The sequence below is a fragment of the Sus scrofa genome, chromosome 8 (genome assembly GCF_054392235.1).
Source record: "Sus scrofa isolate SSC_HxYL_T2T_F1_AM1 chromosome 8, Sscrofa_HxYL_maternal_Yorkshire_Landrace_v2.0, whole genome shotgun sequence".
Lineage (NCBI taxonomy): Eukaryota > Metazoa > Chordata > Mammalia > Artiodactyla > Suidae > Sus > Sus scrofa.
Window position 1 is genome coordinate 142,678,623 of NC_139390.1, and position 26,724 is coordinate 142,705,346.

Below are 26,724 nucleotides of genomic sequence, written 5' to 3' on the forward strand. Positions count from 1 at the left end.
AGGACTAATGACCAAGTCTTGTTGGGTCTTTCCCTTCCTGGAGAGGGAGCATTTTGGGCTCTCATGATGCGGTGCTCAATGTACAAATGCCTAAAGACGCTGATAGGTCACAGGGAAGGCATCTGGCGGGAAGACGGTAGGTGGGGCGTCACTGTAACATGCATGAGTTGTCTGCGTCTTTGGCTGTTCTCTCTCTCCTCACTGGCTAATCCTTTTTTTTTAAGGGTCTCACCCGCGGCATATGGAGGTTCCCAGGCTAGGGGTCGAATTGGAGCTGCAGCTGCCCCGCCAACACCACAGCAACTCCAGATCCGAGCTGAGTCTGCGAACGACACCACAAGCTCACGGCAATGCAAGATCCTTGACTGAGCCAGGCTGGGATCCTACCTGCCCCCTCGTGGATACTAGTTGAGTTTGTTACGACTGCGATTGCGCCACCACGGGAACTCCCTCACTGGCCAATCTTGACTTGGCTATTCCTCTTTTTTTTCCCCACCAAAATTCTTCCCTCCTTCTTCTTTTCCCCTTTTAATTCGAGCTTTCTGAATAATATATATCTTTTCCTTCTCAAGCAAAATAAAAACACAAATAAAAACTGCCACCTGGGAGTTCTCATCATGGCGCAGTGGTTAACGAATCTGACTAGGAACCATGAGGTTGCAGGTTCGATCCCTGGCTTTGCTCAGTGGGTTAAGGATCTGGCGTTGCCGTGAGCTGTGGTGTAGGTCGCAGGCACGGCTCAGATCCCATGTTGCTGTGGCTGTGGTGTAGGCTGGCGGCTACAGCTCCGATTTGACCCCTAGCCTGGAACCTCCATATGCCGCGGGAATGGCCCTAGGAAAGGCAAAAAAACAAAACAAAACAAAACAAAACCTGCCACCTATCTATATTTAAAGATCACACCCAACCTAAAACTTAAACTTAATTTTTCTTCATTAAAGATTTTTTTTTGTATATTTATCCATGTCTGTGTTTCGTATCCTTTAATACTATGTATTATTTTGGGCCAGAATATGTGCTGGCTCTTACTTTTTTTAGTGCTTACCCTCAAACAAATCAAAACCCTAGGCACATTGAAAAATATTTTTATGTTATGTGAGGAGAGGGTAGGAGAAAGTTTATATACGCTAGATCTTCAAGCCTTAACCAAAGTCTTTATTTGTTATATATTTCTTTTAGTTCTTTTGACTCTATTCAACAAAATTAAATTATCAGTATAAATATACATACAGAGCACACCTGCATGCATACATGTACACATATACGTAATACATATGTGTGTATATATTACATATCTATAAAATAATATTTATTGCAAGGCAACAAAAAGGCATAAAATCCTGGACACCATCAAATATCCATCAATAAAGAAGAAATACATAAAATATGGCTTATCTGTATTGTAGAATGTTATATATCTATAAGAGGAATGAACTGTAAGTCTTGGCTATTCCTCTTTTTTTTCCCCACCAAAATTCTTCTATCTATAAGTCTTTATGAACTGACTGGAAAGATGTCGTAGTAGAATGGTATGATCTCAAGAAAGAAAGAAACTTCTCTATGTGCATATATAATGTAATGCATATAATTAATATGTGGTAAATATTTGTATGTGATGCATGTATTTGCATAAAAATCAGAAAAATGTGAAAGGATAAACACAAATTTTTACCACTGATTATCTCAGAAGGGTAGGTTGCAAAGGAGATTGACTCATTAAGAATATAGATTAGTTTTTTAATTAAAGAATAAGTAGAAAATTTTACTGCAAAAATGATGTGGCTGACCATGGCTCCGTCGAATTCTTCCAAGGAGCAAGGAGCAAACTTGCATGTAAGTCCCAACTGGCCTTGAAGGCCGGAGCGAAGTGCCTTTTTTAGTGGTTCATGAGGCCAAGACAATGCCCACACGCACATTTGACAAGTCAACCCTGGGGAGAAGGAGTGAAGAGCCGCTGAGCGTGGGGACGAGGCAACAAGCCCTGGAAGCGCCGGCGAGGCCTGCCCAGCCCCTGGAAGGGGCCGCGCCTCTCCATCTCTCAGCCTCTTCGCAGGTGTTCTTTGACAGATTCTGGCATTCGCTGGTTCGCACACATCTCTCCAAGGTGGAGAGAGAGTGCCGTGTGTGGTGGAGAAGCCGGGCCCGGCGTTGACTTTCGTCCCTCGTCTGTCTCTGAGGTGTGACAGCGAACCTCGTCGGGCCGCGGTCCTTTATTTGAGAAATGAAGCTAAGGGCGTCTTTGCCTCCCCACTAGATCGTCGCTGGCCCCTGAGGAAGGTTCCAGCTTGGAGGGTGGCAGGGGGAGCAGCGAAGGACAGGCACTTTTCGAAATCCGGAGAAGTCAGTGGGGTCCCGGGAGGTGGTAACCGCCTTGGACTGGACACGCGCGGGGCAGGGGAGCCTCACTCCCCTTTGACGGCTCTCCTGAGGTTTCCCCGTCTTGTTTTGCAGACGGCCATTTTCAGCCCTTTGGCCAGTGAGAAGTCCTTATCTGACTGCAAAAAGGTAAGTCAGCCTCTGGGAATTCCAGCCTGCTGGCAGAGCCATAGAAGCCTTCAGAATTGATGACATTCCGTTGAAATGTTGTGGTATCAACGAGAATGTTCTGCTGACACATTGCAGTCGTCTCTCCTCAGAGATGGAAATTTGAATGGTTCTCTTTAAGGATGTGGAAACGCTGTTATCATCTGATAGCGTCTTCCTGCAAAGAAGTGTGTGTTTCTGTCTCCCTACTATCTGATGGTTTATTCTGCAAGATGAGCATCAAGGGAGTTTGGGGCAGGCTGCACTGGCAGGCGTCTATATCTTTGTTTGCAAATTTAAATCGAATGAAAGTAAACCCAATACAATACACAAATGATTTTGTATTTCGAAAGCTGATCATACAGCATAAAAATCTGGTTTGGATTCACCACAGTCAAGTTTGAGAAGCTGTCATGCTTTGCAAAAGGATTAGCCTCGCTGGCATCTGATGGGAGCCGTCCGGTTAATGGATCTTGTCTGCAGACTGCCTGCTGGAGCAGCGGCGGCGTGTCTAATTCCTGCCCTTCGCGGTCCAGGGGCACTTTTATCCGCCTCTTTAATCTCAGGTTTAACTAGATCTTCTCCTTCTTGAGGGGAAAGAAGTGATTTCACAGTCTGAAAACTCAAATAAATTCATTGACACTCTCTGTTGATATGGAAAACCAGGTGCCGAAAGAATTGACCTGGGCCTCCCGCATCAGTTCCTTGTCATTGCTAAGGATTTGACACCGTGACATTGTTTGCTGGGCTGTTTGCCGTTTCCGAATTTGCTTAATAGGGAAATAGGTAGCGGGGCTCTTCATCGTTAAAGGTGGTGTTCTCACGGCCATCCGTTCCGTCATCTCGAGTTTGTGTGTGTGTGCGTGCGTGTGTGTCTTTTTAGGGCCGCACCCGCGGCATGGAGGTTCCCAGGCTAGGGGTCCAATCGGAGCCGTAGCTGCCGGCCTACACCACAGCCACAGCAACACCAGATCCGAGCGGTGTCTGAGACCTGCACCACAGCTCACGGCAACACTGGACCCTTAACCCACTGAGCCAGGCCAGGGATCGAACCCTCAACCTCATGGATGCTAGTCAGATTCGTTTCCGCTGAGCCATGACGGGAACTCCTTGAGCATTTTTTAAAAAATAAATTTATTGGAGAGTAGTTGACCTACAGAGTTGAGTGTGTTTCAGGTGTATAGCAGAGGAAGTCAGTTATGCGTGTCCATATAGCCCTTCCTTTTCAGATTCTTTTCCCACGCAGGTTATTTAATTGCCTGTTACGTCTCCATCCTGATTGAGTTCTGCTGTTGTCTTGTTCTTGGCTCCCCGAGAGGGAGGTCCATGGAGAATTCTCAAAGTTACAGATCTGAGAGAATAAAAGGAATTTAGAGGTTCTCTAGAGCCCTCTTTCCCCAGCCTGGGACTTGCCGAAAATATTTAGAGACGGACCTCCAGCCTCCACCTGAATATTCTGCTGACAGGGAACTGAGTGGCCCCGGCTGCTCCCTGGCAAGACGGAGTGTAAGAGAGTTCATTCTTCACTTTCCTGAGCCAGTAAAGTCTCCTTTTGATTTCTGCCTAGTGATTTAAGTATGAAGTCAGGTAATAGGCTTTCTTCTGAGTCTTCTCCCCACCCCACTGCAGGGCTAATTATTTTCCTTCTTTATTTCTAATAGGACATTGATAAGGATTGATTTCCAAAGAGGCTACTGAGAGCTGACTGGCTGGATTCAAAACTTGGCTCTGCCACGTGTTACTTATGTGACTTTGGGCTGGTGACAAGACCTACTTGTGCCTCACTTTTATCATCTGTGTAAGGGGAGAATGATTATACACCTACCTGGGGCAGCAGGCGGATTAACACACATAAAGTACCTAGGACGGTGCCCAACGCGTAGTAAAGGCTAGATTAGCTCCTATTATTATGCCTTCTAGACCAGGTTATCCTTTTTTCTTTTTCTTTTTGGTATCATCTTGTTTAAAATTTATTTTCTGTCTTTGTAAGGCTGCACCCTTGGCATATGGAGGTTCCCAGGCGAGGGGTTGATTTGGAGCTGCAGCTGCCGGCCTACACCACAGCCACAGCAACGCCCGATCCTTAACCCACGGAGCGAGGCCAGGGATTGAACCTGCGTCCTCATGGATATTAGTCGGGTTCGTTACCACTGAGCCACAACAGGAGCTCCTTTGGTATAATCTTTATAACCAATGTCAGGCTTGTGCTTTCCACTCTTCATTCAGTGAGATCTATTTACAGACTTGGTGTGTGGCAGACACAGCAGAAGACACGGTCTGTGAGGAAAGGCTAAGCTGTAGGCGTTCTCGAGTGTAGCCTTAAGGTCCTACTAATTCAGCGTAAGATGGCACACGTTCCTATCCTATGTACTAGTCATATCCTTCTGTTGCCCACATGAAGTTTAATGTCCTTGCATGTGCCCTTAAGACAGTCTTGCATGAGCTGGTGTTGAAACATGAATCTCTTTCACATTTTCGTAAATGAATCTTTTCGTATGGATGTAGGCCATTGTGTTCATTTTTATTCATTTTTAAAATGTCCATCAATTGAGAGACTTTATAAACCCAGGCCTGTTATCCAACTGACTGCTACCTCCCCCAGTTCTGTGTTATGCCCAAATTAGAGTAACGTACTTGATCTCTATGCCTTCACTTTCATCCACCCATTCATCCATGTTGTCCATTCAGCCAGTGAACAAGGGCTCCCTGAGCATCTGCTCTGGGGCATGATGGGAATATCCTGGCAAACAAGTCACATCTGATCTTTGCCCTCATATAACTTGTGGTTATTAAACAAGTATGGTGCGTGATATATTGGGATAGCAAACTTGTGCTGGAAGAAATGATTTTTTAATTGGGAGGTTCTGAGATCCTATACCAGGGGGACCTCACCTAATCTAGGGAGGGGAACTTTCCTGAAGAAGTGATCTTCCTGCAGAGGGAACGAGTCTGATTTGGCTACCTGGGGACAAGGCGGAGGCAGAAAAACAGCAAGTGTGGAAGCCTGGAGGTGAGAGGTGGGGAACAATAAAATGTCTGGAATGTCTGGACATCACGACTTAAAATAGAGGATGGGGAGTGGCCGGATGACAAGGGCCTTGTAAAGCCGAAGTAAGAGTTTAGATTTAATGTAAGGGTACCAAGAAATTTTTAAAGGGCTTTGAACTTGGTAGCCTAGGTACATATGATGTGATGTGATTTTTCCTTTAAGATCAGTTGGCTACTGAACGAAAGAAGTAAGATTTTAGATAGAAAGTCTAAGTGGAAGGCTGTGATCTAGGCAAGAGATGGTAGTGGCCAGAGTCAGAATAATGGCAGTGGGGATCAAGAGATATTTGGGTGGTAAAGTCAACTGCACGTAATAATAGTTTGGATATCTGGGAGAGGAAGTGGCTAAAGATGATTCCCTGATTGCTGCCATGGGCGGCTGGCAGAATTGGGGTGCTGTTTTCTGAGATAGGAACAGGGTCAGGGAGGAAGCTAGTATAGCTCAGATGAGTTTTGGTTGGTAGGTGCCAAATGAGTATGTGTCCAATTTGTGGCGTCCATGAGATCTCCTGGTAATGATGAGCAGCCGGCATCTGGGCATGCAGATTTATACTTCAGGAAAGCTTTCTGGGCTGGAGCTACGGCTGTGGGAGGAATATGCATGTAGAGAATGATTGGAAGAGTGGGAATGGATGCGGTTGCCCAGGGAGGGTGTGGAGAGTAAGAAGGAGGAGCGTCGACAAGATCGAGGAGTCTTGTTACGTGAGGGCTGGGAGAAGACGATGCACCTGTGAAGGAACCTGAGAAGACAGAGCCCTGGAAGTGGCAAGAAACCAGAAGGAGGTGGTATCCCAGAAGTCAAGTCAGTAGAAAAAAAAGTTTTCATTGGTAATCCATAGCAAGACTGTTGCTGAAAAGAAAAAAGCCTCTTGCAGAAAGGCTAAGTAAAATAAGGACTGAAAAGCACCCACTGGCTTTATCCATGTCATAGGTTGCCTTTGGTTTTAGTGAGAGCACAGTGATGGGTGTGGCAGCTGGACTGCAGCAGATCTAGGGTTGAGTGGGGAAGGAAATAGGAGTGGTAGAAGAGAGTCTCCTTTAAAGGAATTTGTTGCAAGGGGGAGGAGAGGGATGAGGTGATAAGGTTGAAAAAGGGTCTCTTAGGATAGATGGGAGCAAGCATGTTTGTTTTATCATTTTAAACACTTTATTGAAGTGTGGTTGATTTACAGTGTTGGGTTAGGTTCGGTGTACAGCAAAGTGATTGGGTTATGCGTGTACACACATCCATTCTTTTTCAGATTCTTTTCCCATGGGGGTCATCAGAGAGTACTGAGTAGAGCTCCCTGTGCTGCAGAGCCGGTCCCCGTTGGCCATCCGTCCCGTATACCACGGTGTGCGTGTGCCAATCCCCAAGTCCCAGTCCACCCTCCCCGTAGGCAAGTGTTTCTAAATGCCGTCAGAAAGAAGACAAGGGAAGGAACGGGGGACGACCTAAGAAAAGAGGGGGGGAATCTGTTGAGTGAGTTTGGGGGGCGATGGAAGTTTCCGGATGCCAGAGCCCAAAATAAACCTTAGACGGATGGAGGGACATGAGTTACCCTAGAAAAAGAAGGAAGAAGGGAGAGCACTCATGTAGGTGGGAGTTACAGAAACAGCCAGAGGGGCCATGCCGCTAGACGACTCTAATTGGTTCATCCACTTCTCCCCCTTTTTTTGTGGGGGGAGGTGGCCTGATGACTCAGCCAGCTTCGAGTCTGCACAACTGTGCTATTTCAATACTATTGAATCTACAGCCACCCCGCCCAGATGTAGCTTCGATACTGCTGTTCACATGCTCAGCAATCTCTGGGTGATCTTGCCTGTTCAAACACAGTCCATTTTAAGAACAGCCCTCTCAAGTCTTTGTCCCAAGCAATGGAATCTCTTCCGAAGCCCGGATCTGTGCTGGTGACTAAGTAGAGGTCTCTTCTCCCCTGAGGTCCCACGGACCATGTTTATCTGTCAGTAGATCTTGTCCGCATGGTCTCTCTCGTCCTGGACTTGCCGTTTCTTCTCTGACACCCAGCACTTCAGTGACTGGCTTCCCTGGTCTAACCTAGAAACCTCGGTGTCATCTGGAACGCCGCTCTTTGACTTCCCACATCCAACTAGCTATCAGCTCCGATCAGGTCCATCCTGAAATGTTTCTAGACTCTCTGCATTATCTCCTTGCTTCCTCATCTGTGCTTTAAAAGGTTGAAATAGGCATTCCCACTGTGACTCAGCTGGTTAAGGATTCCACATAGTGTCCAGGAGGACGCGCATTCAATCCTTGGTCTCGCTCAGTGGGTTAAGGATCGGGCATTGCTGTGGCTGTGGTGTAGGCCGGCAGTGGCAGCTCCGTTCAACCCCAAGCCTGGGCACCTCCATATGCCGCGGGGCCCTCAAAAGAAAGAAAGAAAAGGTTGTGTAACTCCGTGCTTCCTGCTTTTGCTCTTTCCTTAGTCCAGGTTTTCCCGTCTCCACTCCATTTTCCAAAACATGATGGGTTACTTTCCAAAAAGCAAAGCACAAGCACATCTGTGTATGTCAAACCCTGTAACGGCGTTCAGTTTTTTCACAGCGGCCCCCAAACTCTGCGTGAGGTGCGCTGCCATCCCCGTTATCTCGCGCCGCCCCTCCCGGATCTCCTCCAGGAGTCCTGGGGCCGTGGTCTCTTCTTGTCTGCTAGGAGAGCTTCCTCTCCCATGGAAAGACCCCCTCACCTTGCTACTTTCTTTTCAAAGAGTCTTCAAAGACTTTCTTGGTTTTTCCAGGAAAGATGAGTGCTCTTACCTCCTGGATTCATGACATTTTGTAGTTACCCCAAGTGTAACCTCACCACTTGGCAAATGTTTCTGTTTGCAACCCTGGGAGAATTGCTTTACACAAATTATCTCTTTAGACTTTTGCACCAGTTCTTAGAGTTAGGTAATATTCTCACTGCCATTTAGAGGTGAAGAACTTTCTGGAGAACACTCCAGTAGCAGGTGTTGGAGTCGGGATGTGAATCCAGGCTTTCCGACACCAGTCATCGCTTTTAGTGTTTGTTACCTCCTCTGCCCTTGGATTCTAAATCCTCATTTATGGGTCCAGCTTTCCCCAGACTGTCAGCTCTTGGAGGAGAGCAACCACGACTGGTTCTGGAATAATAATAACCCCCCCCCCCACAGGTAGTAAGAACTCAACAAAAGTCTGTTTAATGAATGGACCTGCTATGGCCGCAGTCGTCCATCAGCATAAATATTATGGAACTATTTTGTTCTAAAAAGCGTTTTTGTTTCCTTTTCATAGGCCTTGTTCAGGGTTTGCCATAAAGGTAATTTCTGCACTAAAGTAAGGTGTTAATGGAGAGCTGATGGGGATTGAAGCATTTAGTTCATCCAAAGACAGCAAATATTCTAAGATTTACTTCCCAAACACCATCTTCTAGAGCTGTGAGAACGCTATTATTTTCAGCCAAAGACCAGTTCACTCCTTAATTTGGAAAACCTGAAAACATGTAGGTAATATGCATAAATTCGTTCAGTCATTCAGGAATATTTATTGAATACCTACTATTGCAAAGAAGCTGTTACTATGAGCATCTTGTAGATGAAAAAGGATTATTTCAGGACAAGAGAGGACTCACTCTAGGGCACATGCTAAGCTCCGGGCCGAGTCTTAGAGGATAGGCCTCATTCGGATCTTGTGATTCTTTTTCCCTCTGCACCCCTCCACTGTGTGCGGTGGGTGTGTTGTGTGGACAGCAGCGGAGAGCGATCCTCAGGCACGTGCTTCAGGATGTCTGCTGCCCCCACTTCTGTTCATGGCTATTTGTGTCTTTTGTGTCTTGATGCTTTTGCATCTCTCTGTGCAGAACCGTGGGCCCCAGATATGTTGAGTCAGCAGTTTCGTGTAGGTGCCGTCTCGCCCTGCACAACTGAACATCCAGCATTTTCATTAGAAGTAACATGCAAACAAGATAGCCTCACCCCTTCGTCGAGGCTCCCTGCTCTGCCCTGAACCCCACCTCTGGAGCGCAGGTCAGAGATAGGCGAGGGGTGAGCGGTAGGTAGGTGAGGGTGGTGGATGAGGTGACGGTGGGGGATAAGGTGGACCCTGGGGTGGGTGAAAGGTTAGAGATTCCTGTTTCGCTAATGACTTGGAAATGAAAACCTGGTTTTCCAGTCGGACCCTGAAATGCACTCCTTTATCCTGCCCTGACGTCCATCTGCATGTGGCCCCTAGACTCCCAGGCAGAATCCTTAGCTGTGGTCATATAAATGGGTTTTTCAGGTTGGAGAGTTTAAAATCAGCTGTCATTTTGATGGTTTCCGGTACCCTGTGCCCGTGTGTGGAGGGGGAAAAGCATTTGTTTCTCTGTTTGTCTCTCTCTGTTCGCTCTCCCGGACTCCTGATATCCACATAAATGACAGCCTTTGGTATATAGCACATTTAGGAAACGGATCCTCATCGTAGGAAAAGGTGTTGCTTTGGGGATGCGTGCGGGACGGAGGGTCCTTCCGTGGATGGTGGGAGTGGGTGGGAGTGTCGGTGGCTGAGTCGGATGCGATTTCTTTCGCCCGCGCCTTCGACTTGGGCTCCACCGTTGCCGGTGGCGTCTGAGTATCCACAGCACGTGCCTGTGTCGCTTAGCCTGCTGGATGACGTTTTTATTTCCGATAGGCGTAGGCGTGCTTCACTCACTCAGGCAAGGTCATTTTCCTTGAGGAAGAGGTGATTAAAATCCACAAAGTAACGAGCTTTTGGGAGTTTTTCGTCCATGTTGATGAATGGGTCTCTGTGTAAATACAGCCCAAGATAGTAGTATCAGTGGCTAAGATATTTACTTAGAGTTGGTTCCTCAGCCTTTGAGACTATATTCTATCTGGCTTCCTCTTTCAAAGAGCAACACTTAATGTCTAGACTGTTCACTGACCTCCAACAGAGCTGGCTGGGCACATTCCCATGGCGCTCAGCCTCTTGGCAGAGTTTCCAGGCTGGTGGGTCACGGTGGCTCCTTCCCATGCCCTGAGAAAGGGCACAAGGACCAGATCAGCGCTGTCAGCATCGAGGGAAAATGTCAGTTTCCCCTCCCCGAGAAAGACAGGACCCATGTTCTGGAGCAGTCACAGTGAAGGGTATCATTTCAAGTGAATTTAAGTGCTGTTTACTTCTTAAATAGATTTTTTTGGGAAGAAATGAAATTTCACATTTGGCAGAGGGCTATTTCTGCTGACTTGCCTTAGGGCTCTCTGCTGGATAAAGAGTGATAGATACATATTTGCCAAGTTCTATCTCTTTTAAATACGGGCCAACACAGGCCACTAACTTACAGGAAGGGAAGTGATAGCGCTTTGGGCAGAGGGGCAGCCTGGCGGTCAGCCCACCCTCCCCGCTCCCGCGCCTCCTCTCACTCCCCCAGCAAAGAATGAGCTCTTCGTGCTCGTTTGCAGTGTTTGGGATGAGGATCGGTGGTTCTGGACTCCATGCACTCTCCCTGCAGCCCGGTTTGGGTTTTTACGGTTGCATTTTTCCACTCCCAAGAGCACAGATGCTGGAGACCGCAGACTGGCGTCCCAGCTCCTCTATCCATGAGCTCTGCGACTTTCCCAAGGCACTCAGCTTCTCTGAGCCTCACTGGAGTCGTGTATAAAATGAGACAAGTAACGTATCAACCTAAGAATTGTCGTAAGGATTGACTAGGTGGGGATCCACCTAAAATTCTTCGAGGAGTATCTCAGTACGAGGTGTCCACTCCGATTTCACTCCTGTGGTTGCTGAGAATAAGTAGAGCTTTGACGCTCTGAGCCCCACCTTCTCTTTGCTTTAAAAGAGCAGCAGTAGCAGGTAAGCTCATCGCTAGACTCGCCATCGTCAGCACTGGGGGAAAATGTAAAGAGTAACTGCGCGAAAGGAATAGACCTCGTAGGGTCTCTGATCCTTAGCAGCTCTCATTGTTAATAGTTAGAATGCGCTCGGGCTCAATATTGTGGGTTCCGGCTCCTAAAAGCAAAGCATTTCTTGAAAAAATGAAACATGAACCTTCCTAATAGTGGAATGAATATACTTTTTTTGTATCTCCAGCACACGACACGATTTTAGACAAATAGTAGACATTTAATAATGCTCGCTAATTCCTAAGGCTTGGCATGATATTATTCCTCCAAAAGCCTCCAGGAGAAGGCTTGAAACGGAAAAGAAAGGAAGAGGAAGACTCTGCCCTTTGTAAATGGGCTTGTGGCTTTTCTCTTCATTAAAAGGAGGCATTTCAGTGGACGGAGGGTTTGGGTTGGTGCTGCACAGATGTTGGCCTCCTTGCTTTCAGCGCAGTAGCCATGGAGGTAATTGCACAGAGTGAATATTGGTGATGCCTTCATCATGTTATCATTGTATATCCTTAGCCTGGGAGTCTTTGGCTTTTGGCCTTGTGATCTTGAAATGTTCCCAGGGAACATATACCTGAGGTCAAACCAAGTAGCCGTAGTTTACAGTATTAAAACTGGCTGTGGAGAACAGTCCGGGACAAGAAGTAACTCATTGCCTCTTTTTGTGTATCTTCTACCTTAAGCAAGTATCAACGAACAAATTATAATCATTTTTGATGAGGCATAATTTATAGCAAATAAAACGTGGTGATCTTTAAGGCTATAGTTCAATGACATATTCTTTCTTTTTTTAATTTAGCAGCAGAATCGGTAGCATTACCTTGTGCCTTTTGAGGTGTGGGCATTTTCATGAATTGGGCCTTACTGCTTAGGACACACTGGCGATGCCAGAGCACAGCCTTTATTCTCTCCCAGCACCTGCTGTCATTAATTGTCACTCACTGCAGAATGAACAGCACGTTTAGATCCATAGTCTGTGTAGTGTCATCATTGTGCCTGACAGTCACATTGCTAATAGGAAGGAAGGGACTTAAGGGCCAAGGTCAAGAAATAAGTCGCTCTAATCCCTTTTGAAATGGGATGATCGCTCTGCATCTGCATTTGAACAGGTTTCAAGAATAGGACCTTTGAAGTCTGTGCTTCATGCATAACCTCCCCTAATGTATGTTTTTCGATGCATTTGAAACAATAATAATTAGCAGCACCCTCCCCATCAAACAATACACCTGAAAAACAAGCAAAAAACCAAAAAAAAAAAAAAAAAAAAAAAACTACCCTGAGTTACAAATAAAACACAGATTTTTGTCACAGCAGTTCCAGACTGCCAGAATCACTTAATGGGGTGGCAGAAATAAAGGGATGTTGACAAATATTGCAAATTATACGTGCAAAAGGGCATTTGAGAATTTGGTATATGTGCATTTTTTGTGTGCAGGGAGGAAGGGTTGCAAACAACTACTCCGTTCAGCTCTGCAATGACCAGCTTGATTTCACTAGTTTCTCTTTCAAGTACTAAAGATATGATGGTGAAATTTTGGCTGTCAATTGTGTTTCCCTTGTGATTCTACCAAGTTTCCTTTGGGCTCCTGTATGGCTGAGTCTCAAGGGCACGATCGATGGCAGCTCTCTCTCTCTTTTTTTTTACCCGTTCTCTCTTTGGATTTTGACATGATCAAGATTGGGCTCCAGTTATACAAACAGGATTGTGGGCTTGTGCACACACAGACACATTTAATTTTACAGAATTTGCTCTGAAAGATGAGCTTGCATAGAGATTTTTATCTTGTTTTCTGAGTCTACAGCACAGTGTGCTAGATGTGAAAAGAAGCAGGAAAAAAAATTTAAAGATGAATCAATAAGAAGAATGGAGCAGAGTTTGTGTAAATTGGATCTTTGAATGGCTTACAACTCTTTTTAGAAATACGTGGAGTAGTCCGAATACTTAATTTGCCTCAATTAAGAATGATCACTCTCGCTATTGTTGCTCAAAATGGGCCCAAGTCACTCTACAATCAAGCTAATTGCAACCTCTGATTTATCGGTTGAGCTGTGTGCTTCGCCTTTGTTTTCATAAATGATCCGTACCGACCAAATAATCCTTCCCCTCTCTCTCCTCCCATGTTGACTGTTTTTCTTTATTATTTTAATTCCACACTTTGATGACTGCTGCAGCCTTCTGAAGCCTTTGCCCAAGCCAACCACTAAAGAAGGCAGCGGGTAAGGACGCGGGCGAGGCGCCGGGTTAGGGAGTCGGTGCGGTTGCTGCGCTGTGAGTCCAGAGCCAGCCCCGCCCCGACGCGCTGAGAATTTTCGGTGGCTCCACCTATTCACCCCGGCCTCAGTCCCCTGCGTTGATATCATTATTTGTCTCATTTTCCAAGTGAGACAAGGGAGGCGCCAAGAGGCTGCGAGCTTAGGCAACTCGTCGAGCTCCAGGGTGTGGGGAAGCTGGGACTCCGGCCGCAGAAATCGGGTCTCCAGTCTGGCTCTTAACCCTGCTCCGCAGCGCCCCTCTCCGGAGAGTGGGGTGGGAAAAAGCAGCCGTAAGACCCGACACCGGGCAGGAGGAGCCGGAAGGAGGATGCCCGGAATCCAGAGCCAAACGTCGCCAGGGTGTGCCCAGGGCGCCTGCTCTGCTGGGGAGGGAGGGGGCTGCGCGCCTCCCCTGTGTTCGGCGGCGATTCAGCGGCGTCAGTGGATGGGCACCATCTCGCCAACCTGCGCCTGCCCCAAGAAGCCCCCGTCGCCTAGTTTTTCACTTCCTACTCGAACTTACTAGGTCATTCATTTTTCCTGTATTGTTTATTGCCTGTCTCCTGACAGTAGAATAAATTCCAAGGTGACAGAGGTGTTTGGATCTGTCTTATTCGTGGACGTGAACTGAGACTTGCGCACGGCAGCTCCTCCAACAGACCTGTTAGGTGAATTACGAGGACAACCGTTACCGCCGCTGCCCCCACCAGCGCCACCAACACCCAGTCTCCAGTCGTAGAGTAACGACCGGAGAGTTCTAGAGCTGGAAGTGATCAGGGGTCATCTCCAGTACAGCTCCGCCTTTGTAGAGGCAGAGGTGGTGACCTGGTCAGGGGCTGAAGAACAGTCTTCTCAAAGACTTGCCTGTCTCATGCAATGAGCGGGGTAACGCTCCACTTTAAAGTGGCTGGCACTTTATTTATTTACAGCATTTGTACTGAAATGTGGTTGACTTGCAATGCAGTGTGTTAAGTTTACAGCAAAGTCATTCAGTTACATGCACACACACACATACATGTAATGCATATAGACATCTATTCTTTTTTAGATTCTTTTCCGTTATAAGCTGTTGCAGATAGTATAGTTCCCTGTGCTATGTAGTAGGTCCTTTTTGTTTATCTGTTGTTTATATAGTAGTGTGTATATTTTAATCCCAAACTCCTAATTTATGCCTCTCCTCTTCCCCCCTGTCCCCTTTGGTAACCATAAGTTTGTTTTTTATGTCTGTGAGTTTGTTTCTGTTTTGTAAAAAAGTTCATTTGTATCCTTTTTTTTTTTAAGATTCCACATGTAAGTGATATTGTATGTGTGTCTTTCTCTCTCCGACTTAACTCTCTTAGAATGAACCTAATCTCTACTGCAAATAGCATTATTTCATTCTTTTTATGGCTGAGTAGTATTCCGTTGTATGTATGTGCCACATCTTCTTTATCTGTTTATCTGTTGCTGGACACAGGTTGCTTCCAGGTTTTGGCTGTTGTAAATAGCGCTGCCGTGAACGTTGGGGTGCATGGATCTTTTTGAATTATGTTTCTCTCTGGATATAGGCCCAGGAGTGGGGTTGCCAGATCATATGGTAGCTCTATTTTTAGCTTTTTATAAGGAATTTCCATACAATTCTCCATCGTGGCTGCACCAGTTTACATTCCTACGAACAGTGCCGTAGGGTCCCCTTTTCTGCACACCCTCTCCAGCATTTATTATTCGTAGACTTTTGGATGATGGCCATTCTGACTGGTGTGAGGTGACAGCCATTGTAGTTTGATTTGCATTTCTCTACTAATTAGCGAAGTGGAGGATCTTTTCATGCGTAAAGTGGCTAGCACTTTAAATATAAGTCTTGGGAGATCCTGCACCCTGTTCTGCTCTGGGGTTGAGCCTAAGTTTAATGATCTTCAAAACCACAGACCATAAAGTCTTGCAGAACAGCCTGGATATATCGGGAAAATAAGATGCTGCTGGTGTGGGATTGCAAGATAAGCAGAGAACCCACTAGATGACTCAGTGGGAGTTTCCCCCAAGAGAATGGTAAAGAAAAGAGTGTACTGCTTCTTGGCAATGGAAACTGACACTTAACATGATTATTGCAACTCTTGGGCACTTGGCTTTTCCCACTGGGGAGATCAAACGTGATAAAAGCAGAGTTGCTCTTCCAAAGCTGAACCTTCGTGAGCTCCGGTCTCCAACTGAAATGTCAAAATGGCCCATATCCTTGGCAAGAAGAGCGCTTTCATTAATTAGAGCCTTGAGCTGGCAGCTTGCCACAAAGCACCTGAACATGGTTGCCTGGGAAAAGAGGTGCCAGGGGCCACTGCCAGCACCTTGCTGATCCCCCAGAAGCTGCCACAAGTACCCACCTGTCTCCACGGGAATGACAGGTGTCTTCTCCTCCTGGTAACGGATCTGTTCCCACTCATTGTTTTTGGAGAGAGGTTCCTGGCAATGTCTTCTCTCTCCCACAGTCCTAGAGGTGGGAAAAAGATGAAAAGGAAGTTGCTGTTTTCCACTTCTGTTTGGAGAGCCACAGAGTCAGCACCTGGAGCAAGCAGAAGCTACCCAAGGAAAGGCTGCCCCTCTGGCTGACTCAGAGCTTGTCATCTCGCATTCGCCCTGGAAATCCCAAGGTTGTTTAAGTAGGATGACGTCTTGAGGCTCTCGAGTGTCAGCGAGGCGATCGGCATTTTGAGGCGGGTCCCCCTGTTGTCTCTTAAGGGGCTCTGGGACTCAGTTGTCAAAAGCTGCGTTGCCCCAGGTCTCCGTTGGAAGGTCCCTGCAGGTTTGCAAAGGCTTTGCCCGCCCCAGTTGTGCTTCCAAGCAGCACCTTCTGCTCGTGTTGCTACAAGGGATACCCTTTGGAAGACCCGTTTCCGTTTCCCTAGAGAGGACAGTGGGCGCTGGCGGACGGAGCTGGGCTCCCCTTGCAGACAGGTGCTCGGGTGGAAGTCACATGCCCGTGAGGAGGCTCCCTGAGCGTGCGGTTTCCCGTCTCGGTCCTCGAAGGGCATCTGCTCCCTTCCTCTCCTTTGACGCCTGTGCCACTTTGAATCTTGGTGAGGGAGCTGCTTTCTGCGACCGTGTCCTTGATGGTCCTCTCAGCCCTCTGAAGGGTTTCTCAAACTCGTCTAAGCCTCTGAAGAACATGGGGATGTGCTTTCTCGCGTCGAATGGAGTGATCATGGATTGACCCACCACACGGGCCATGCACCGTGGAGAACAGCTGCAGCGCTGGGTGATACGTTGTCCGGTTCCTGGGTAACCACTGATGGCTTGGGAGCCACACCGCCCTAGCCACGCTGCCGTAGCTCTCACTGGCCCTGCGATGCTCATCGTTACCCAATCCTCTCTGTGCCCCCATCTCTCGTCTTCCCCCTCTTCCTCCTCCCTTTTCTTCTTCTTTCTCCTCCTCCTTCATTTTTGGAGACATCATTTGTACTTTAGTGATTTAGAAAGGTCTTTCTCATTTATGTTGCGCAAACATCAATAGCAAATGTCCATGCTGTGCTCAAAAACAGCTCAAAAAGCATTTTTGCAAACCTGTCACTATGATAAGTCAGACTGAAATCCAGAGTTAACATGTGCTTTGTTTTCGAGTTTGAAAAAAGAAAAAACCATAGATGCAAAATTAAAATATGTTTTACCGAGTGTCTCCCTTAACACATTGTTTTGATCCAAAGGAGAAAATAAAACTTGAAAATATGTGGGTTTTGTGTTTTCCTTCTAATCTCGTCTTAAAAATCAACATTTTAAAGCTACATGAGTATTAATAACGATTTAGATTTGGGAGTGACCAACTTAAGGATACAGTTATTAAAGCTTTGAAAGTAAATGTAAACCCTTCGACAGACCCAAAAGATCAAGGTGAGAAATGAGGGGATCGGAGAAATTGGGGAGCACCACGATTTAGGGGTCAAACCAAAGAACAGACAGAAAGGGAGACCCAGCCCGTCACCCTGTCGAGAGGGCCAGAGTTTGAAGATGGAAAGAAAAAAGGCATCAGTTGATGTAGGACTGTCTCAGAGATGGGGAGGAGAGGATTTGGGCATGGTCGCCAAAGGGCAGGTGCAGCGAGTAACCTTGACCGGAAGGAGAACAGCCCACGTGCAAGAGCACCTTTCAGCATGAACGGATCGGGGCCTGACATCTCTTGGTTTTTAAGATGGAGATAACAGTGGTACCCAGCTCGTGGGGTTCCTCTCCAGTGACGCCGTCAAGCCCCAAGTCCAGGCTCTTGTGAGAGGCTCCACATCGTTTTTGGATCTGGCATCTTTGATCTAGAGACCTGTCTACCCACCGCCCCATGGTAAATTATCTATCCCCGGCATGGTGGCAGGCAGGGGTCAAACAGAGATGAGATAGCCACAGTCAGCAAAGGGAGGTCCAGATGCATGTAGCAGCTGCTGGGGGTGCCGTCTGACAGCGTGCAAGTGCCGACTCTTGGGGAAGCTCACGTCTGTTTTTCGGAGATGGTTTCCCAGGCCTCTGGCTCTCCCTCTGAGAGGGTTTGGTTTGCTGTGCTCCTCCTTGGCCGTGTGTGCAGGTGGTGTAGGGAAAGTGCCCTGCTTGGGAGAGGTGCTCCCTTCTCAGCCGTCTCCCTGCCTGATGAACAGCCACGGCTCCTTCTGGTCCCAGGCTCCTTAACTTGTAGAAAACGCAGTAGGCTTTCTCTCACTTGACCCCGTGAGACCCCTGTGCTCCTAGGCGTGCCCTTCGAGGTTCTCTTACATCTCCCACCTTCTTTCTTTTTAATGGAAGTAGAGCTGACGTGTAGAAAAGGCACGCTTTAAATACACCAGCACGGTCATTTTTGTATACTCCCGTGTGCCCACCGTCCATACTGAGTGATAGACGTTTCCAGCATCCCGAACGTTCATGCCCCCCCGGCAAAGTAACCAGTCTTCAGACCTCTGTCTAGGACTGAAGGGTAATTTCACCTGTTTTTGCGCTCTGTGTCCATGGAATCATTGCATATTTACTCTTTGGTTTCCGGCTGCTTCTGTCCAGTGTTATACCTGGGAAAGTCATCTATGGTCTTGCGTGTAGCAGTGGTTCTCTTTCCGTCCAGTACAGTTTTGCAGTCCGTTGCAAGAAACACCACAGTTGATTAACCGACGCAACGGCTGGTACACTTTCTAGTTGCTTCAAGTGTTAGGCTACTGTGAATGCCGCGGCTCTGATTATTCTTGTAGCTGTTTTTTAGTGGCCCCAAGTACTCTTTCACCGGGGCCTACACACAGGAGTGGGATTTCGGGGTCCGAAGGCACGCGTGTTCACGTTCAGCGTTGCAGGTGCTTTCTCGTCTTTTCTGCAGTGTGCATCGCTCCTTTGCACAGCCGGTGAGGGACCAGTTACGCTCACCCATAGCTCCGTGAGGCAGAGACTGCACACCACTCGTGGTAAGCCTTGGCCCACTCTCCAGTGCTGTCCACAGAACCTGGGTGAGGAATCTTTTTGACCGGAGCCCCTTGTTGGCGTGAGTTACGACAGACCCTCTTGTGCGCCTGTCTGCTCAGGGAGTGGGGAGGCGGGGGTCTGCTCGGGGCTCCAGGGCGTGTGTTGGCTCCCTGGTCCTCTGGTCAGGGGTCTCAGTTAAGCTGCGCCTCAAGGGCCATCTTCTCCCTCTTGGACTGGCGTCTTCCCTCCGCCCTGGAAGGACCGCCCGCTCTCCTCGCAGCCCTGGGCACTGTCATCGGGAGCCCGGGAGTCACCTTCTAGTTGAACAGTGACTCTAGCAACGTCCGTAAGAATAGGCCGCTTCCAGATCAGCTGCCCCTTGCGTAGCGACTCCTTGCGGGTGAGGGCGCTGCCTCTCCTCATCCTCGGGACTTGCCCTCTGATGGCTCCGGGGACTGGCCGCCCTGACTTCGTGTCCGGGTGGAGAATGGCCCTCGTCCCGGCCTTTCGCCCTTTGCAGTATGTCCTTCCCAAGGACACACGGGTGTAGTGACGGTCACGTGCTGCCAGACGCTGTTCCCGCTCCTACTGGATCGATTGGCTTTAGCGCCACGGTCAGAACCTGAGCATCCTGGCTTCTCACCTTCTGGCCTGGGCCCGGGGTGTGAGCGTCCTGGGGTTGGAGTCAGGGGAGGGGAAGGAGAAGGTGCTGGTCCACCCAGTGGTGTCACCTAGAGCTTGGCGAGCCTGCAAAGAAATATGTAGCTTCCCTCTTCTGTGACATGATTGGGTTGATCAGACTTCAGGGCAGAAGGGGTGGGCAGCCGTGTCTGAGGAGGTTCTGGGCAGTGACCGTTCGTCCCTGTGAGGCGGCCTGAGAGGAGGAGCAGAGCCCAGATCTTCGTGCTGTGAAGCTGGACTCCGTCTCTTCCTTTCTCACTGTCTTTTTATTTGAGTTGAATTCTCCCTGCGAGGTTTTAAAACAAGCACCTGTAGCGTTCTCTGCTCTGCCCAACCTCTCCTATTCGAATGTCCCAGCTTTCACCAGGCTGTGCATACAAACATCAGCACGGACTATGTGGCCAGCTCCTAGCACCCACTTGTTGACTTAAGAAACTCAATTCTTGGCCACGTTTCTCTCACCGTGTGTCTCTAAGGTTCCCAAGGGTCGTTCACCTGGATGTACCAGGTTTCTTCACTGAAGTCTGCTTACTGGCGTCACTGCGGGGAGCTTGTCACTGCCTCGGCCGACCGCTCTCCGCGGAAACTCTGCTCGCCTGACATATGGTGGGCAGGTGGGCGCCACCCTGTGGAGTTCTCTCTGCTCCATGACCTCCTGTGCTTCGGCGACACGGTGGGGGGACATCCCTTCTCCCAACTCTGCGGAGAATTTGGGCCCTTAGGCCTCAAAGCAGCGCAGTCCGTTCTCAGTGTTTCACAGTCTGTCCTTTAGCTGCTGGTCTCAACGACCCTCCCCACGGGGCTCCAGATGGGTTCCTGGATCCACGAGGAAAGGCGTGTGCCACAGCATCCCCAGTGTTAGCTCATCTCCCTCCCGGTCTGTAGCCGCCCTTTCTCCCAGCACTCTTGCTGCAGTTGTGCCCTCTCTTTCATCTAGACACAGCCCCCAGATGTCTCGGTCCACAGACACACGTGCTTAGACGGTCGCCAGCCCACTTCCACGAGCAGGGACCTTCGCGTTCCAACCTCAGCAGTTAGGATGTTCTAATCACTGGCTTCTCCAACCTGGTGAGTAACCCAAAGTCTGGGTTCATAAGATTTCTAGTTCTGGAAAAGTGTGAGAGTTAATTTAGCAAAATGCCGGGTCTTTTTGGCCCTCCAGACACCCGCTTAAGTTGCTAGAGGAAATCCATGTTTATGTTTCTAATGCGCTTTATCTCCGAAACGTGCCTTTCGACAATGTGTGGATTTGGGACTGCGGGGCCGGGGCACCTGCAGATTCTCATCTTGACCTCTGTTCACAAAGACAGGAAGCACCGTCACGTACTGAGCAACTCCCGCTCCACATCCTTAGGACCGAGCTCGCTGCCTCAGCAGTTTGAAAGTTGCCTTTGTCTGTGAGCTCTTTCTCATGGAATCAGCAGGCCCGGTGAAGTCCCGACCTGGTCAGGAAAACCCGTCAGTTTGCCTTCTCGCTGATGTTACTTCATTGCCATTGTGTGTGAAGGAATAGGCATAACTCCAGGAGTTAAAACAACAAAACTGAAATTAGGTCAATTCTGTGAAAATTGGCTGTGTAAGCAGTGGAAAGGCCTAGATCTTTGGAATGGTTTCATCAGATTTGCGTGTTTGGGGCACAACATCCTAATTTTAGCATCCATTTCCTCATTTGGTAAATAATTATAATAGCATTTACAGCCAATATACCACGAGACTGTAGGATTAACTGCGCCCCAGCTGGAACGGCATGACTAGGGTTCCCACCTCTGTTGGTGGAGAAGAGGTGACGAGGCTGCAGAAGGCAAACAGGTTTTGCTTTTTTCTCTGAAGTCCATGGGAACGCAGAAGGAGAAGATTTTTTAAAAAACTGTTCATTCTTTGTGAAGGAAAAAACAAAGCAGAAGGATGTGAGTAGGGAAGTGTGTTGGGGTGTTTCATGCCTCACTAATGAGAGAGGCTGGGCAGTGCCTTTCCTTAGGAAGCAGACCTTGGTGAACCCTGCTTGCTGCTGGCCCCTCAAAGCAGGAACCACAGGGCTGTCATTTCTGCCATCCCCGCACATCCAGAGCAGCAGCTGGAACAGAGCAGGCATGCCGTGGATGCGTAGGGAATGATGCAGAGATGAATGAATGCATCCAGGATATCGCGCGGCCACACGAGGGCCCAGCGCAATCTCCAGACGAATGCTCGTTGCATGAATGAATGAGTGAATGCACAGCTGATATCTGATGATTGTGCAGTGAGGTTAATTTGAACACTGCAAAGTGTACAAATGAGTTGGGTGCAAAACAGTAATGTACAAAACACCAGTGAAACAGCGGGGAGGAGTCTTGAACCCCTGATCGGGCTAGAGGACGTGGCTGTGTGAACACAGTTTGGGGATGTCCGGGTAATGAGGGGGTCTTTTTTGTACTTTCAGGCTGAAGATTTGTCTTCCAAAAACTAGGGCTGTTTGTAAAACCCCAGTAACCACAGTGATATGCAAAAGGGGTGCTGGAAAAGAGCGGCAGCCCCTGTAAAGGAGGGTGACCCTGTGGCGAGGCCCGGAGCTGTGTTCCAGAATTGAGACTCTGGCCTTGAGGCGTTTTTCAAAAATGTAGGCTTTAAAGACCTGGAGACTCACCAGGGCTTTTTCTGTCCATCGTTGGAGCTTTGTTTACATTTGTTGCACGAATAAGTTGAGGGAAGTTAGAGTAGAACTTCTAGCATCTTCTGGTCCTCTGCTTAGCCTACCCAAACATTAACTGCTAGCGAGACTGGACAGATAGTGCCTGAGTCCATGGAAGCGTGTGGTATTTACAGCTCCATTCACGGATCTGTTCAGGGCCTGACACGGGAGAACCACGCTTACCTGCAGGCCTGTACCTTTCCTTTCAGAGGAGAGGAGACTCTTAGCCAGTACAGGAAATAGGCAAAGGTGAGCAGGAGACAGGTATGACGCAGGGAATCATTTGAGTAAGAATGTGCAGTCATGAGATGTGTTCTGGGGCAAAGTTGAAACCCATGGGTCACCTCTGGGGGACAAGGGTGTGCCACCTTGGGGTAGAGACAAATACCAAAAGCCCAACTGGCTTTAGCGGCCTAGAGTGCTGCCGCTGGTGGTGCCGAGCCACTTGAAGTAGCTGAGCCCCTTACCCTCTGAGTTCGATGCCAGGCCGCTTCCTCTGTGTTCCCTCCCGCTCTGCCGGGGGGCCTCCATCGGGACCCTGGTCACCTGCACCTCTGCGCCCGAACCCCGGGATGCGCCAGGCTGTTCCTGTTCTTCTTCTTCTTTTTTTTTTTTAATTGTTATTTCCCAATACAAATTTTTTTTTCTACTGTGCAGCGTGGTGATCCAGTCACACACACATGTATACATTCTTTTTTCTCACATTATCAGGCTCCATCATAAGTGACCAGACATAGTTCCCAGTGCTACACAGCAGGACCTCATTGCTCATCCAGTCCAAAGAAAATAGGCTGCATCTATTAACCCCAAGCTCCCCAACCACCCCACTCCCTCCCCCTCCCCCTTGGCAACCACAAGTCTATTCTCCAAGTCCATGATTTTCTTTTCTGTGGAAAGGTTGATTTGTGCTGTTTATTTATTAGACTCCAGATATAAGTGATATCATATGCTGTTTGTCTTTCTCTTTCTGACTTACTTCACTCGGGATGAGAGTCTCTATTTCCATCCATGTTGCTGCAAATGGCATTATTTGTTCTTTTTTCTGGCCGAGTGGTATTCCATCGTGTGTATCTACCACATCTTCTACTCCAGTTGTCTGTCGATGGACACTTGGCTTGTTTCCATGTCTTGGCCATCTGCTCTTTGTCCCCTGGCGCGTTGCACGTTAGTCTTGTTTGGCAACGTTCATTCGCATACATTCATTGAGCACCTACATAGGGCCGGGCTTGGTGATGAACAAGAGAAAATTATTGCCTGTGAGGGATGCACATTCCAGTAAAGGAAATACTGTTTGCAGCAGATTAGTTAGAAATGGGGTACGGAAGATGTCTGCGGAAGGCAGCTTGTGGGGAGCAGGGCATGTCGAGCGTGTGGGATGGTGAGAACAGTTTAGGCAAAGGTTCGAGGCTAGAGGTGCCTGTGGGCGCACTCTTGGCATTGCTAGCAGTTCAGTTTGTAACTGGCAACCTCACCCCCCCACCCCCGTTCTTTCAGTGAAACTGATGTGCCTGTAATACAAATGCTCAGGCTCGGTGGCATCAAAGAAAACCACGCGAGACCCTAGCCAACCCCGACCTACTCCCGACCGCGTTGGGTCTTGCCCTGTTTGTTTTACTGCCCCCTCTTGTCTCCGGAGTCCAAATTCCTGACCCTGTATCTGCACCAACATAGAGACCAGCTCTGGGCCCTCAGGTGGTCCCCGCTTCCCGACCCTCCTTTCCTGCACGGCTGCTCGTTTCCCTTTCTCGTCTGGCCCTGGTCTCTTCCGGGTGAATTCACCACAGGCCCAGGCACCTCTGCTTAGCTCCTCAGCTCGGACCTTTGATTCCAGGTATCAGTTTATAGCATGAATTTAGAAGGCAGTTCTAAATCCTGCTTTTTGGCACCATCTGCCCTCTGCTGCTCGTCCTTATATGAAAGGTCTGGTAGAACCATACTGTGGCCCCTTCTACGTAGACCCAGACATGCCAGGCATCTCAACCCTGCCAGACCTGCTAATAATGATTTACAGCATCTCTCCATGCAGAAGACCCTGTAGTTTCTCTTATTTCTTTCTGCAGCCCCAAAACTACCATGACCCTAGCATCTGGCAGGTACCTGGAAAAGCTACGAGTTACTTAGGATCTATAAACACCATTTTTTATAAGACATTCTGTGCTAATTATTACAGGCTCTGGGCATCAGGACAACAGTCTGAATGGAAGATACCTTATTTTCTAGAGAACCGTCAGAGAGCTCTCCGGTGTCCCTCTTGAAAGGGCACTAACCCTATTCCTGAGAGCGCCATCCTCATGACCTAATTAGCTCCTCAAAGTCTTACCTCCTCACACCAATGTATTAGGGTTTCAACAAACAACTCTTCTGGGGAAACAAATACTTGACCCATTGCACCACCTGTATCTGAATATACACGCACAGGCCTGCACACATATGCACATACATTCACGTGCATGCCTACAGAGATAGTGGGTGATGGACGCGTGTGGCAAGAAGAGTCGTCAGGGTCAGACGATGAATGGCCATGCTGAGTAGTTTGGATTTCCTCCTGCAGACTTTGAGGACTCACTGAACAGTTTTAAGCAGCAGAATGATCTGATGTGCATTTAAGAAAGATCTCACTCTCTAATGCAAAGTGGAAGATGCTTTAGACCTCGTAAGCTCTAGACGCAAATGCTAGTGTGTTAGCCCAAGCCTCTCCTTATCACCCGACTCTTAGCCTTCAGTTCTCAGAGTGTTTTTTCTCTCCCTCCGCATTCTGCCTGCCACGTACTGGTTGCTCAATCAGTGTTTTTAAAATTAAGGCAAAAAAGCAAGATGGATCTGCACAATGGATGTACATAAAATGTCTGGAACCTTTAAAGAAGGAGACAGCAACTGGGGACCAAGAAAGTGGGAGGAAGAATAGGAGGGTGGGCTTTAACTTGAGACAAGGAGAGACAGAGTGGTGAAACATAAAATTCCTGGGGAAAAATAAAATGCAAGTTAGAATAAGCACATAGGACCCAAGAAGCATCAAGGGAAGGAGGCTAACAGTGCAGATTATGTGGCTGGAGAGAAGGGAAACTTTGTGTGATTTTAGTTCCAACAATCAAGCTGAACACAAAGGGGAAAGTCCTCGTTTCTGAAGGAAGACAGGCGAGCTCTGCCGAGGTGATACTTCTCTTGCGTGGAATCTGAGTTGGAAGACGTAGTTCACAAAACATGAGAGCTCTCTGAATACATGACTTCCTCAAAAGATGTGTAAAATAGAAAAAAGATTTAGAGACATAAACTTTTCTGCACTGCAAGAATGACAGTTTGGGGGAAGAATTTAATTTACGCCTTGAGAAAAAATGGTGGCGCGCAAAGCAGCCTATGTCTGGTGTATGAAGCTGGCTGCTTAGGACAACTTGGCCAGAACATGGCAGCGGAGCACAGCATTTAAATGGCATTATTAATTTGGACATAAAAGGAGGAAACTGATCAGTGGAGTTAATAGCAATTATGTAACGATAGATGCAAAATACAAAGTGAATAAAATACTTTTTGAAACAACAGCTATAGCAGCACTGTTGTTTTTCCCCCCAAAGCCAGAGAAAATCAATAGGTGAAAATCTGAAGATATTAGGATTCCTGTTGGAATAATGAGAAGGAGTAATCCGCTTAAATGAAAGTGGACGAAATCAGCTGTCACTGAGGGAAAAGCTGCGAGGCTAGAAAATTTCACTGTGGGAACCGTGTCATGGGCAAGATAAGTGACTAAAAAGGAGAGAAGGACAAAAAAATGAAGGCACCAGAAATGAAGAAAAAGCAAAGTATTTGATGGCAGGCACGGGAGCTTCGGAAATGACTGGTACAGTTGTGTTTTGAAGTCTGTAAGCATTCCAGTGCTTGTGGATCCATTGCTACCCTATACAGAGCTTTTTGAGGACTGTGTGGGAGAACCTTTGGCCAGTAGGATGAAGGAGAGAGAAATAAAGAAGGTCAAAGACTAAGCAAGATTTTAGAAACTGCAGCTACCACCATTACTGAAAATTTATTGTGGCAGACTTTACCTGCAGGACTACCTGCTGTGGTTGGCTAGATTAACAATTGGCATCTCACGGGGTTTTGTAATATAACATAGGTGGCAGTAAAAACATGAATTGAAGAAAAATCCTAGAATATTCCAGAGAAGAGCATCTATGTTATATTTGAGTTAATGATATGCTTTTGTTTCATCCAACAAATTATGACTATTTTTCTTTAAGACCATATACAAAATTATGCGCTATAAGATGTATTGAAAGACTTTTAAGTTATCCTCAGCCTATGTCCAGCCCATGTCACCATTTTTGAAGTCATTGAATA

At 47.8% G+C, this 26,724-nt stretch overlaps 1 protein-coding gene across 10 annotated transcripts in view; it reads left to right on the forward strand.

The window, feature by feature from the left end:
* Positions 1 to 26,724, forward strand: part of RASGEF1B (RasGEF domain family member 1B) — a 699,288-nt gene that overhangs the window by 356,564 nt on the left and 316,000 nt on the right. For 4 of the 10 annotated variants that reach the window (XM_084970673.1, XM_084970680.1, XM_084970674.1 and 1 more), the window contains one exon: positions 2,452 to 2,505. The exons of the other annotated variants lie outside the window; for them this stretch is intronic. Coding sequence is in view for 1 of the 4 variants with exons in the window: in XM_021100305.2 (XP_020955964.1) it covers positions 2,452 to 2,505 (54 nt within the window). In the remaining 3 variants the exon portion in view is untranslated. The remainder of the gene's footprint in view (positions 1 to 2,451; positions 2,506 to 26,724) is intronic. 10 annotated transcript variants of the gene reach the window in all.